The sequence below is a fragment of the Esox lucius genome, chromosome 7, assembly GCF_011004845.1.
Source record: "Esox lucius isolate fEsoLuc1 chromosome 7, fEsoLuc1.pri, whole genome shotgun sequence".
Classification (NCBI taxonomy): domain Eukaryota; kingdom Metazoa; phylum Chordata; class Actinopteri; order Esociformes; family Esocidae; genus Esox; species Esox lucius.
In genome coordinates this window covers 18,020,477-18,035,447 of record NC_047575.1, presented here as the reverse complement: position 1 = coordinate 18,035,447, position 14,971 = coordinate 18,020,477, and the positions used below count along the sequence as shown (strand labels likewise).

The window sequence follows — 14,971 nt, the reverse complement described above, 5'->3', positions numbered from 1 at the left end:
TATCGCGATTAATCGCAATTTTAGATTGTGTTAAAATGTTGCCTTTGAAACACACTTTTCTGTTTAAGAAGCAGTGCATTATGGCTGATACATACCATTTTTTATTGCGAACTATGGACAGTGCTTGACTTGGAATTCAATAAATGCAAGTTGTCAATGCCCTTTATTTAGTGTAATATACATACAATGTCGTCCATAATTTACCACAGTAACAGGCAGCATCTAAATGTAGCCTGGGTAAATCTAAACAGAATCTTGGCATCTCATATTTTATTCTTGATTAACGCACCAAGGACAATATTTGCTACATTAGGCTATGGTATAAAACACACATCAGCCCCTCTTATCTGGACAGCTACATGGTGTGCAGCCTTTCAATCCATTGAATCACACCTAAACTGGTCAACTTTAATTGATGTTTAGGCAGAAATGTGGTTAGACCGGGGTTCAGGTGAATGCCTGTACACATTAGATTTCCTGAAAGATGTTAATCACAATCAAATATTTCATAAAGTATCCCTATTACATTTACTGGAACAGGCAATGGAATAAGTTATTCGGTGGCTATGTTATATACAAATATTAAATCAGGTTACATCTGTAATTCATGCAGAGCATAACTGTTTGTTCATTTCACTATAAGAATATGCTTTGGTGGAAACATTAACGCTCAGATACGTTAACGGCGACTAAAGAACAGCGTTAAGTGTTTTAAATCAATCGCACGCGTTAACGCGTTACTTTGACACCCCTAATAACAACAATAGCAAAAAAGACAGCACTGACCACATGTGGTAATGTAGTTAATATTTTTATCAGACTATTCACACAGAGAGGATGCATGGCAATTTGTAGTGTGTAGGCTCATGTATGCGCATTTGAACAGAATTGGTCTGCTTTGAGCTGAAGTGAAAGGGGTTGTTCTGCTGTATGCTTTCTTCAGGCATTGTTTTGCATAGATGAATGGGTGCACTCCACTTTCTTACACATTAGCTCTCCTTTATGCAGATGACACATATCTGTATACAACAGGCTCCTCACTGAATATTTTGCTGTCCACACTACTACATAGATTAAATAATGTACAAAATGGCTTCTTGGACATTCATCTACTCTTCAAACACTAAATGAATGCTCTTCAATGGGAACCAACCTCAACATGCATGGCCTTCAAATATTCTGATTTTGCTTGGTCATTATGAAGTATTGTGTACAGATTGACGAGTGAGAAACATAATCCATTTTAAAATAAGACTCTAAGATAAGGGGTTTGAATACTTTGTGAATGCCCTTTATATAGTGGCACTCAAAAGTTTTCACCCCCTTTAGACAGGGTGAAGACCGCTTATGTCACTTATACCTAGAACAGGCCCTGGGTTGCTCCCTTAGAGGGGTCACTGAAAATAATTACAAAGTTATTCTGTTTTGTCACCACCATCATCGAAACACTAAATGGAAATGGAAGGAATATATTTTAGAAAAATTGTGTTCCATCTCTCCAGTAGTGATCTACAGGATTTGATTGGCCAACCTGGGCTCAGGGGAATACTATTTTACATAAATCCATGGCACCTGAAGTAATATGATATGTTACGTTAATTTACATTACAATGTGCTACCAAAACGTATAATACATTTCGAACTGGTTAAAACGTAACATATTTTGTGAACGCTATTAATGTTTATCACATGTTACGAACGGCAAATGTATCATATGAATGGTACAAAAATATTATGAATTTGCACAAAATATCCAAATCGTGTTTTGAACCAGCAATGTTCAGCTCTGCAAATGGGTGTCCTACCCACTGCTACACACAGGTATTTAAGGGGGGACGAGGAATGGACTTACCAAGGTCGCTACAATATGTCATACATGCATGTTAATGTTAGTCAGGTTAACGTTAGGTATCACAGCACTGGGGTTTAGGTTAGGGTTAAGGTTTGGGTTAGAAAGAAAATCACTTGTAACATATTGAACTTGTAACACCACTACTCACGGCCTGTATCAGGAAGTTCCTATTTGGAGTAGTGGGTAGCGCACTGGTCTCCAGAGCTAAAGGACTTGGGTGTGAATAACTGCCTACAAAATCATTTAAAAAAATCTGGAATATTACTCTAACGTAATGTATCTTATGAATTTGTTTTTCAAGTATTTACCTATAAGTCTAACTTATTCCTGAGCCCAACAATTAACAGACACTTTATGTTGATTTTCCCTGTAATTTGTCCCCCATCTGTATATACACATAAGTAGGTCTCCGAACTTTTGACTGTAATTGTGTGTGTATATATATAATATACATATACTCATAATTGTTTTTTTCACTAATCTGTATTGTGATGTCTTTGAAACCTTGCAAGAAAGACATTGCCACAAAGAGGGATAACAGTTGCTGGTGCTTTCTTGCAATGTGTACCCACACTCAGGGCATAAATGACATAAGCGGTCATTTGGGCCCCCAAAAGGCTAAAGCTGGCCCTGCCCACACTATAGGTAAACTGCCTGTGAAAGAACTTACCATGTACATGTTGGCCTTTGTGACACTACATACAAAGTAGGACAAAAACATGCATTCATGTTGGAGTGTTGTATTAATGACCATACCAAAACAGAAAGCTGCAAACACATGGTTTATATAACAACAAAAACAAGAAGAGCTAATCATTCAAATAAACCAGTAAAGATGTTAAAACTGAGATCTGTAAAGGAGAAACAACGCCACTGGTTGCCTGACATTTAGTAGTAAGGGGCCAAGCCCTGAAAGTCTCTAGATTAATCTCTAAGCAACACATCTGTATCTAGGGCCAAGGACGTTACCATTCTTGTCACCATAAAATTGAGTTACTGACACAATCTTTCTGTCCAGCCTTGTGCACGTTATACAATGGAAGAGAACACTGTGGGCTATACTCAGCTGTCTCAGGATGGGTTGTGATCAGTTGGTGTCCCATTGGTGGTCTGGTACTGCGCTTAGTTATTTACTGCCTGGTTGGTCCTCTCTGGTGTAATCTTTGGACAGAGCCAAAGTGTCCCTAGACCCTTTACACATTCCATGTTTCTTTGTGTTTACTTCAATGTGATAGAGTTTTTTATTTTTCAAACAAATAAAACCCTTACTCTTCAGATAAATTGATTCATAAGACATTTGCACAGTACTGTACATCTAAAAAAGTGGCAGCATTCTGTACAGTAGTTTGATCATTATTTGTGACTTTTCTATAATGATTAGTAAAATAGGACTCTCAAACTTAACAAAATGAGTTATGATACTGACCACATAAGAATTCATTTGGTCTATTTAATGCATCATAAAGGGAAGGAGTAGCCTCCAAACAGTCCAATCATCTTCCTCAGCTAAAACATCCTCAGGACCTGCCCCTTTTGTTCTCAGTTTTGCATGAAGACACACATTAACAATCCGGCATCAGTGCCGATCCAATTCTTTCTAGATCTAGTCCACTGAACCAAAAGCTGTGGCGCTTCTTAAAGCTTCTGCATCTCACATTCGGCACGTTTTTTCTCAGGCAACACTTAACAAATAACAATTATCACAGTATTCCACATAACAGAGCCAAATATAATAACATAGTTTAATGTTACTATAAAACAAAAACAGCACTGCATTTTTCACTTGTGACCAAAACCTGGCAAGATACTAGGTAGTCTTGCTACAATGATTTTAACACCAATCAACTCTAAAATGTGTTCAATGTACATCATTCAAAACAATAATTTACACTACTTAAGAATAACACTGACTTATTCAATATCTAAATGCACATCACCCCAATGATTTCAAGTGACTGAGATCAAATGGATAGTAAGCAAAACATACAACTTGAGTTATACAGTGGCTCTCAAGAGTTTTCACCCTTCTTGGAATGTTCCACATTTTGTGTTACAACATGAGATGAAAATGAATCAGGGGTTTTTGCCACTAATCAAGCCCCAAAAAAATCCATAATGACAGTGAAAATGTTAATCAGCAAATTGTTGTAAATTGATAAACAAAAATAAAACAGAAAATTATTGACTGCATAAAAAAAGTCAAGTAATGTGTTGAGTTGTCCACCTGTGTGTAATTAAGGTGATTTCAGGTTAAATCCACCCGTCTCTGGCAGGTCCCACAGTCAGTTACATCAATTCATAATAAAAACCACATCATGAAGAGGAAAGAACATACAAAGCAAATCCAGAATAATATTCTTCAAAGGCACCAGTCAGGTTTAGGATGTTTCAACATTTCCAAGGCATTGAGTATCCCCCAGAGCACAGTAAAGTTCATTACTAAGAAATGGACAGAATATGGCACAACTGTGAATTATTCTAGAACAGGCTGTCCTCATAAACTGAGTATCTGGGCGAGAAGGGCACCAGTCAGGGAGATAACCAAGAAGCCTATGGCAACTCTAAACTTGGGAGACACTGTGCATATTGCCCGGGTGCTTAAGAAAAACGCCTTTATGGAAGAGTGGCAAAAAGGAAACCATCTCACATCAGATCTCGGCAGGAGTTTGCCAGAAGGCATGTGGGAGACATGGTGAGAGAAAGGTCCCCATCCAACTTGATGGAGCTTGAGCAATTTCGCTACATGTTTGACTTTGACATTATGGACTCTTTTCTGTTGATCAGTGGCAAAAACCTTTGATTAAACTCTGATTTCATGTTGTAACACATTCAAATGTGGAAAAATCCAAGGGGGGTAATTTTTGACAAGACTGAATGCAGAGATTTAGTTTTATGCCAACATTTTATTACAAGCAAACCATCAAAAGGTGTGCCTGGGGGAGTTGACAGCCATGGGGAGATCAAAGGGAATCCCCACTGAATTCACTAACACACACCTGAAGAAATTACACAATTGAAAAAATAACAATGTACAAAGAAAATAACTTAGTGTAAGCAGTTACCATACCATAATTTGTTGACTGTTAAAAGTCACCTTCCTGATGGGAAACCCCTCTGGACAGATCACATGCTATTATATTTGTTCCCCTAAGCCTATGTAAAATAATGTGACTATTATTCAATGTAACAGACATTGATACAGCTTTGATCTAACCATATTAAATGAGCGCCATTTGTGACTGAACCGTGATCCCTATGAAATGAATCGAGACTACGTGTAGAGAATAAACACATGCATAGAACGTTCTGCAAATGTGCCAACTCTTTGGAAAGCTCTCAATATTTGGTTCCGCCGAAATACAGATACAGAAAAATACTAGAGAGACATTCATTTTAACTGATTAAGTTAGGTACAACAGATTTAATTAAGAGAATTACATATAAAATAGCTTCAGAAGCTTCATTGTGAGAATAGTGTCAGAATAATGAGTGGATAGTAGACCTACCCAGTTGGAATAGGATGCATACATACTTGTTTACATTAACTCATTATAGAGTTGGTCCCATAGAACACGTAAATATTGATCGGGCTGCCAAAACCTCCAAGTTCTGAATCAGACAGGGACATCTAAATGTATTATTTAACAAACACATAATTTGCAATATCTAGATCGGAGCTTCTTAATTTTCAAGTTAAATAACAATACATTAACTTCCCTTATAGCAAAAAGATATTCAATGAGAATGAGTGTGCTGACATTCTGAGAGCACTCCTTTTCCTCCATTCCAGTTGAGTATGTAGCCATTGTCCAAATACTCACTGCAGTTCCACAGGTCAGTGACAAGATCGGAAAACGTAGCAACAGATTAATCAAGATTAATTCTAAGGAAGAAAAAGAAAATGTTTTACCAGAAAGAACACTGTTCATAAAAAAAAAATATTTAACACTTATGGGAGGACCTTAGCATTTAGGAGCCAACGAAGTTCATAAAAGCTGAGCAAGGCCTTTAAAACCAGGGATATGTATTTGAAACACAAAGTATTTGCCCCATCGGCATTGTTAACACATTTTTCACACTGAAGTTGAAAAATGGGGTTACAATTTCTGGGTTACAATAATTAATAGAGTCTAAGACAAAAAATGACAAAGGTTTGTAGGTTGCTCGTGTTAAGTAATCAAACAAGCAATCTTCAGGTTTGAAAGAGTGATTGATCTTTACATAATAATTTACAATACATTTTAGTTTACATTGGCATGTACCACAAGAAGAGATTGTTGTGGGCTGGATATGTTCACACAGATAATCCTGTCTCAGTTGTCACTTTTCAGATATCTTTTAATACGTTTTCATAACCGATCACCTCTGTTTCTGAAACAGCACCAACACATCCCACCCAAAAGTAGCAAAATAACTGTGATGTTATCTATGCAAACAAAATATTACAAACATAAGCATTAATCTTGTAAGTATATTTTGTGCATTTATAAACTGTTAATGAAGAGATGTAATATTGGCTCACTATTTGGCAACCACTAACCAACAATCATGCTATTTTGACCAATGCCTTATATTGTTTAATAATTGTTTTATAATGTATTTATAAATGCTGGGGGGAAAAAATGTGACTGCAAGAACTAAAACCCATGTGACTGCAAGATGTTAATGAATAGCCTGCAAAATAAATAAATCTTCAAACTGCAATAAATGGAGTAGTCTCCATTTCTGTTAGGAGCTTACACTACCATGAAAAGTAAAATGTTGATATTGCAGAAATCACAAAAATGATCTACTGACACAAGTACTATTCAATCCCTTTTAGAAAATATGTCATTGTAAAAGGCCCTTAATCACTAAGGAGCTCACCCAAACAATCATCATATCTTACCGTCATACCTCCTCTTTCACATTGTGCAAAGAAGATGCAGGAGGTGGTACAGATGAGCTATATAAAAAACAGCAGAACAACAGGTTAAACATGAGATATGCATGAATATCAGAATCTTTATTTAAATACATCAAAAGATAAATTGGTAAGTTCAACCTTCCATAATCTAGAAGGGGAAACAATGCATTTACAACTTTAGATAGCCTTTGGAACTAACTAGATCACTAGCTAGCTTCACAATGTGTGGTTGGAATTTTTATAGCCCATCCTTTAACCACGTTGTTTACACGTTCTAGGTAGCTAGTTGCACCAAACAGTGACGTATAGGTAAGTACATAGTAAGTTAGCCACAATAGTGAAATTCTAGTTTTGCCCTCACAACCATAGGTGGAAATCCCGGGGGTGACACAACCCCACCAACCTGGGGAAAACTATGATTAGTCCCACCCAATACATCACCATAAACATAAATATGTAATTTTTATAATATTAATTGCACGCAGTGAAAGCAATTGTGCTCATTATAGACACTTAATAGAGCATTTTAAGTTTCAAAAGCTTGCAACGCCCTGTCATTTGCCTCAACAATGGTTTGATCCACTGCCCCCCCCTCCAGCCCTCAGCCGCACATCGTGCAGGTACTATGCGAGTGTAGGATCTGACAGAGTCTGTTGTTGGTGATAGACTTTCAGTAAGTAGTTCAAACAAAAGATAAGTTAGACATTTCTTTACTTCTACCACTCACAACAGCAAAACACATTTATAGCTGTCACCAGCCTTCATTTTCGCTGCATTGAATTACAGTCACATTTCCTTAGTTAGCTGTTAGCTGACGTTTGCTAGCAAGCTACAGTAACATCAACCAGTGTTTGCAGCTGTTTGAATTTGAATCAATGAGAGAACCTTGCAATACAATGTATGTAGTGTTCCATAGCTGGCAAGGTGACAGTGTTCATGTCTACCATCTGAAAGGCACACAATGCACGTAGCCAACATCCGGTAAGTTAGTTTTATGTTGGTTCACACACAATAGCTGAATTTGCAGAGTTACAGTAGCGAGCAAACTAAAACAGTATTACAGCACTACTTTTTCTGTCCCCCTCAAGAATGTAATTGTCCCCTCCAAACTTGATATCAGACTTTTGCCCCTGCTCACAACAAAAGTTCTGATACTTGGATATATAGCATATGTGTGGGACAAATACACCCATCAGCCATAACATTATGGCCACCTGCCTAATATTGTGTAGGTCCCACTTTTGAAGCCAAAACAGCCCTGTCCCATCGAGGCATGGACTCCACTACACCTTTGAAGATGTGCTGTGGTATCTGGCACCAAGAAGTTAGCAGCAGATCCTTTAAGTCCTGTAAGTTGCAAGGTGGGGCCTCCATGGATCGGACCTGTTTGTCCAGCACATCCCACAGATGCTCATTTGGATTGAGATCTGGGGACTTTGGAGGCCAAGTCAACACCGTGAACTCATTGTTGTGTTCCTCAAACCATTCCTGAACCATTTTTGCTTTGTGGCAGGGCCCATTATCCTGCTGAAAGAGGCCAATGCCATCAGTGAATACCGCTGCCATGATTGCACATGGTCTGCAACAATGCTCAGGTAGGTGGTATGTGTCAAAGTAACATCCACATGAGTGGCAGGACCCAAGGTTTCCCAGCGGAACTTTGCCCAAAGCATTACCCTGCCTCCTCTGGCTTGCCTTCTTCCCATAGTGTATCCCGATGCCATGTGTTCTCCAGGTAAGCGACACACACACACCCGGCCATCCATGTGATGTAAAAGGAAATGTGATTCATCAGACCAAGCCACCTTCTTCCATTGCTCCATGGTTCTGATGCTCATGTGCCCATTGTAGGCGCTTTCAGCAGTGGACAGGGGTCAGCATGGGCACACTGACTGGTCTGCGGCTACGCAGCCCCGTACGCAACAAACTGCAATGCACTGTGTGTTCTAACACCTTTCTATTAGTACCAGCATTAACGTTTTCAGCAGTTTGAGCTACAGTAGCTCGTCTGTTGGATCAGATCACACGGGCCAGCCTTCGCTCCACACATGCATCAGTGACCCTGTCGCCAGTTCACCACTTTTCTTTCCTTGGACCACTTTTTATAGGTACTGACCACTGCAGACAGGGAACACCCCACAAGGGCTGCAGTTTTGGAGATGCTCTGACCCAGTCGTCCAGCCATCACAATTTGGCCCTCAAAGTTGCTCAGATCATTACTCTTGCCCATTTTTCTTGCTTCTAACACATCAGCACGGAGGACAGAATGTTCACTTGCTGCCTAATATATCCCACCCACTGACAGGTGGCATGATAACAAGATTATCAGTGTTATTCACTTCACCTGTCAGTGGTCATAATGTTATGGCTGATCGATGTACGTCCAAAAGCTTGCTGTTCAAGTCCATATCAGCCCATGTATTCTTCCCTTGCTAAAAAGTATTGTCTATATTTGAGTTTGGGGCTGCCTACCGGTGACCAAGGTTCAATACCAGTCTCTACCCTTTGTGTCTTTCTCTTCTTCTATATCAATTTTGAATAAAATGATTGCAAAACCCCTCAATAAAAAGTAAAAAGAAGTGTGTCTCCTTCTGGTGTAGTGGGTCACAATAACAAGGCTGAGGGCAAGGCATCACAATGCCTGTAGTGAAGCTGAATTGTTAGTTTAGTAAACTGTTGCATTTCAAACAATTTCCCTAACGTTCTGTAGCCACAGTATCGAGCCCCAGCTAGCACATGCTAGCAATGAGGGAAATATACTAGCTAGCTGTAAAGCTTGGCCAAATGGATTTATATATGGTCTAATTTGTGCATGTTCTGTTTAGGTGTGACACCTTAAGAGAAAGTTGAGCTAGCTAGCCTCAACTAAGCTTTAGCCACAAATAACGTAATGAATACAGGTATGGTACAGGTATGTTTTTTTTTTTTACCAAGTGCTACTCATGACAATGCCTTTGACGAGCATCATGACGATGCTTGTTAAAATGTAACTAGGTGAAAACTATATGTATCAACTAATCAACGAAAAAAATACATGATGTTTGGCACAACCAATTTAAGTTAAAATGTGCTAGCTGGCTCTATGTTAGCTAGCAACATCAATTTTGCGTCTAATGTTATATTCCAGTGGTTGCGGGCTAGCTAATTACCAAGAAGGTGAGGGTATTTGACTTGAAGAGAAAAAAGTACAATTCTTGAAGATTTTGAGGTTTCACGTTGTTTATTCATTTTCATTCTTACAGTGTTATTTTTACCAATTCAGTTTGCTTTGTCATCTGCCTAAGTGCAGAAAACAAGTGTTAAAGTGTATCACAAAATGCCTAAGTCATATCGATAACTCTTCTATACATTTATATAGTTGCCCACCAAGGCCACGGGAGGATATTATGATCAGGGGGTGCTGACAATGGATTGGCGTGTGGTGGTACTGAACAGATATCAAGCAGATGGGCAACACGTAATAACACATGGACAGGTCGAAGAGACACATTGACAATGCATAGAGACTGTGCAGAAACTAAAAGTGAATTTTGGAACCCCGTCTGGGGTGCTGAGACAATTTTGGGGTGGCTGCTGCACCCCCTACACCCCTACATCCCTGCGGCTATGGTGCACGCCACTACTGAAAATCATTGTCTAGATGCTTTATTTATTTATTTTTTACCTTTATGTTACAAGGTAAGTAGACAGAGACCACAGTCACTTCTATAACCATGACCTGTTTAATATTTTCAGGGGAGGAGATAAATGAGACCATTAGATATAGACCAAGTAGGTATAAGGTGCTATCTAGCCTCCCTCCCTGTGACCAAAAAGGGGAAAAAACTGCTTTCTTCAGTTTTAAGCTTAGTTATAAGGAAACAAGGAAATAGGCAATGCCTTTTATCTGTGACCATTTAATTTGATCTAAACATGTACTGCATTAAACCTTAAAAGTTAATGCTAAGTATCCTACATAATATTTGTGAAACATGAGTATTTGACACATCAAAATATATTTTTGAAACAGGTATTGTAATTTGGGACAGTTCATCATGAGTTAAGAATGGTTGATGTTGTACTTCAGGACAATTCAGGGTGGTCACAAAAAATACATTATCTCAGGCCCTGATTTCGGTTGGTCAAGAGTGACATATGATTGCTGGTGTAATTGTGATGTAGAAGCACTTAAAGCCAGTCATTGTTATGTAGTTGTGTTGCTTTTTGGTTATGTGGTGCATTGATACAGGAAGACTGTGTGAGGGACTGTCTAACACAGCAGATACATACAGTTAAATAATGAGGTACCAGCAAATGGGGAGTCAGAGATATTCACAGAGAACAGATTTTGTTTCAACAGACAATACAAATGTCACTGCATTCTACAACTTTATAAGCTACCTGATCACATAAAAAACATAATAAAAGTTATGAATTGTTATGAATACCAGGTCAGAGTAGGCAACAATGCCTTAAGAGTCCAGTTAAGGGAATGGGATTGTGCATATAAACCATATCTTACATGCATGTTCCAAATCTTAATTCAGACCCTAGGGGTGTTAAGTTTTTAAATAGACGATCCATTTTATACACACTTTCAGTTCCCCTCCTCCGCTCTCTGCGATCTTTACAGCATGGATGAATGCATGAGACAAATAAGTTTGCTATTGTTTAGTTTAGCACCTCCCACCTTCCCCTTTTGTGTCCTTTCAGCATGGAGTAAGTGCCTTTCAAAAGTATTCAGACATCTGTCATATTACAAGCTGTAAATTGACATTTTGTTATGTTTGATATTTTATTTTGATGTACTCAAACTCAATTATAAGGTAAGGTGTAAGGTAAAATTACATCACAAAACTATAGGTAAAATATGTTGCTTGAATAAGTATTCAACCTCTGTGCTGTGGAAGCTCCTATTTTACACAGATTAAAGAATTAGACAAAACTAGGACACAATTACCTTATCAGATCTTCACCTGTGAACCACTAAAGTTACTGTCACATTTTCTGCACAAAGAAATACACACTGATGAAGGATAATCGGTCAGGCTGTGAATATGAAGGAACATTTTGAAATCTTTAAAGTATTATCCAGCGAGATAGGAAATAATCCAAAGCATTCATCAGGAAAATTGTATAAAATAAAATGTAGGTGTTTTGAGCAATGTTGGATCAATAATTCAGAAGTTAAAGCTGCATCACACTACACAGGCAATGCCTTTAAACCCATCACTTTTACAAGAGACAATTACTTTGAAGGCGCTAGAGAGTTCAATGGCTGGAAGAGTATTAATGGTGCACAAGTCAACCATAGCAATAGCTTTGCACAACACTGGCTTGTATGGGAGGGCAGCCAGACAGGAGACATTACTCAAAATGTCCATCTAAAAACAATGAAAGTAACCCATCAGCGATTTGGGAAACATTTTCTGGTCAGAAAGACCAAGGAAAACTCAAAGAGCTATGTGCAAACGTAACATTGCCCATACCTCAAATCATCACTAAAGTTAAGTACGGTGGAGGAAGCATCATGCTATGGGGATGCTTCTCATTAGCTGGGACTGGGCATCTTGTTAGAAGAATGGAGTAACATACAGGGATATACTACAAGAGAACCTTCTTCAGCCAGTTATAAAATAGAGATTGGGAGAAAATAATGATGCCAAGCTCAAGGCCAAAACAACATTGGAGTGGCTCAAGAACAAAAAGGTGAATGCCCAAGTGGCCCAGTCAAATTCCCGATATCTTAGTCCCATGGAGAATCCTTGGCACCATTTGAAAATGTCAGTCCACAAGTATCAATCATCCAACCAACATGAACAATCTGAGGAAAATCTGCCATGAAGAATGGGCCAAAATCAATGTGATATTGTGCAAAGCTGGTACACACCAAACGCTAAAACTTAAAGCTGCTATTGCAGCAAATGTTGGCCCCACCAAATGTGAACATGTATACCTATGCTAGCAATATATTCCAAAGAAATATTTCCCAACATGAAACTATTTTCACCTTACAATAACTGATCAGTGTTAAGATATTTTTTTTATTTAACCTTATATAAGTTTAGGGCTATCAGGAGAGGTGTACTGTGAACATGTTAGTGACTTGGTATAGATTATGTGGAAAGGCTGTCATAAAGAAGGGGATGATTGAAGGAAACTATTTTTACACCAGAAATAAAGGACTTCAAATTGGCATAACAACCATAGGAACCATTATTTTTTATCAGTAATTCATCACAAATTCTTGCATGAAAATCCGGGGACTCGGGGCGGTTAATATATAATATTATTTCATATTAATTATCTATTTTAATCCATTATATATTTTTTTCTTTCTTTCTGATGTGTGGAATAGGTTGTGTACACATTCATTTCTAGTGTGAATGAAACAACCAAATGTGAAAATGATTAGGGTCTGAATAATTTTGCAAGGCACAGTAAGAGAATACAATGATTTTCTAGATGTAAACCCAATTTACACCACTTATTATTTAAAATGTGAGGTTGGCCTCAGTGTTTAGTGTGGTACAAAACAACAGCCATGACATCTGTGCCTCAGCTTAAGTATGCCAGAACATTACCAAAAAAAATAAGAAAATGAAACGAATGAGCTTCCTTTAAAGGAGACGCTAAAAAAGCTGTACTTGAAAAACCGCATCTGACATTAATCACATAAAACGTGAACAGTATGTACCATAATCGATTGGGGTTCTGCAATTTTGTGTTTTCAATGTGACTGAACATTAGTTTTTCACATAGATAATTGTTATTTCGTTTGATGGAATTGCTCTATTTTGGAGAAATGCCTGTCCCTTAAACAAGAAATGCCTGTCCCTTAAAACTCAGCGCTAAATCTAGAAAGAGAATTGTGAAAGAAGCTACAAAAAGAAAGACAATTACTTTGAAGGAGATAGTGTTCAGAGGCTGCGAGTGGTCTCAATGCTGCTCTGTATAAAAATTGCCTGTTTTGGACGGTGGCATAAAAAGCTGATACTCAAAAAAGACCATCTGATAGAGAGACTGCTGGGATCTGGGAAATGTTTTGTGGTTGGATAGGTAAAACTCAAAACGCTGTCTTGGTCAAATTAAAGGAAGACTGGACAGGGAAAAATACAGGGAAATACTGCAAGAAAATAAGGCCTTATTAAAAACTGCAGTTCACCAAAGGGTTGGGCGGTATGAAGGTAAAATGTTAAACCACGTTATTTGAAAATGTTTTAATTACTTAAAAAATTTGAAGTAAATAACCAACTTTTAATTACCACATCCTAAATGATTGTAATATAGGCCGACTGTATACCGTAGTATATATTAATATACACTGTACGCTCTCTTGCTCTACTATCTTTCAGCTGCCATAAAAGGAGCATTTGTGGTGTTTCTATGAAAGACAGTTATTAATTAGATTATTACTTATATATAAAATGTGCCAAAATATATATTTGTTAAATATGCATCCATACATCTAGCTACAATAACGTTAAGTAAAATCATTGATAACGAGGCAAATCAAACATTTGACTCGTTATCAAACTTTAGAATTCAGCCATTGCAAAATGTTTTGTTAATAATTGAGATTGTCTCTGTGAGAGGTATACTGTATAATTTTGTAAATTAATAAATATTCATTCATTCATTCAACTTCTTCCGCTTATCCGGGGCCGGGTCGCGGGGGCAGCAGTCTAAGCAGAGATGCCCAGACTTCCCTCACCCTAGACACTTCCTCTAGCCCTTCCGGGGGGACACAGAGGCGTTCCCAGGCCAGCCGGGAGATATAGTCCGTCCAGCGTGTCCTAGGTCTTCCCCGGGGTCTCCTCCTGGTGGGACGGGCCCGCAAAAGATGCCCAAGTCACCTCAGCTGACACCTCTCGATGTGGAGGAGCAGCGGCACTACTCTGAGCTCCTCCCGGGTGACCGAGCTTCTCACCCTATCTCTAAGGGATCGCCCAGCCACCCTGCGGAGAAAGCTCATTTTGGCTGCCTGTATCCGGGATCTTGTCCTTTCGGTCATGACCCAAAGCTCATGACCATAGGTGAGAGTAGGAACGTAGATTGATCGGTAAATCGAGAGCTTCACCTTGCGGCTCAGCTCTTTCTTCACCACGACAGACCGATACATCGACCGCATTACTGCAGAAGCTGCACTGATCCGTCTGTCAATCTCCCGTTCCATCCTTCCCTCACTCATGAACAAGACCCCTAAATACTTAAACTCCTCCACTTGAGGCAGG

General features: G+C 38.6%; 1 protein-coding gene across 2 annotated transcripts in view; it reads right to left on the bottom strand.

Annotated features, from left to right (window-relative positions):
• Positions 1-4,609: 4,609 nt before the first annotated feature.
• ophn1 (oligophrenin 1) overlaps positions 4,610-14,971 on the bottom strand; it is a 45,726-nt gene continuing 35,364 nt past the window's right edge. Inside the window, exons 23-24 of one of the 2 annotated variants that reach the window (XM_010895398.4) lie at positions 6,741-6,797; positions 4,610-5,735 (exon numbers count right to left, since the gene is read on the bottom strand). In XM_010895398.4, the coding sequence (XP_010893700.1) occupies positions 6,743-6,797 (55 nt within the window). In that variant the 3' untranslated portion in view covers positions 4,610-5,735; positions 6,741-6,742. The remainder of the gene's footprint in view (positions 5,736-6,740; positions 6,798-14,971) is intronic. The other variant, XM_010895399.4, reaches the window with a different exon arrangement.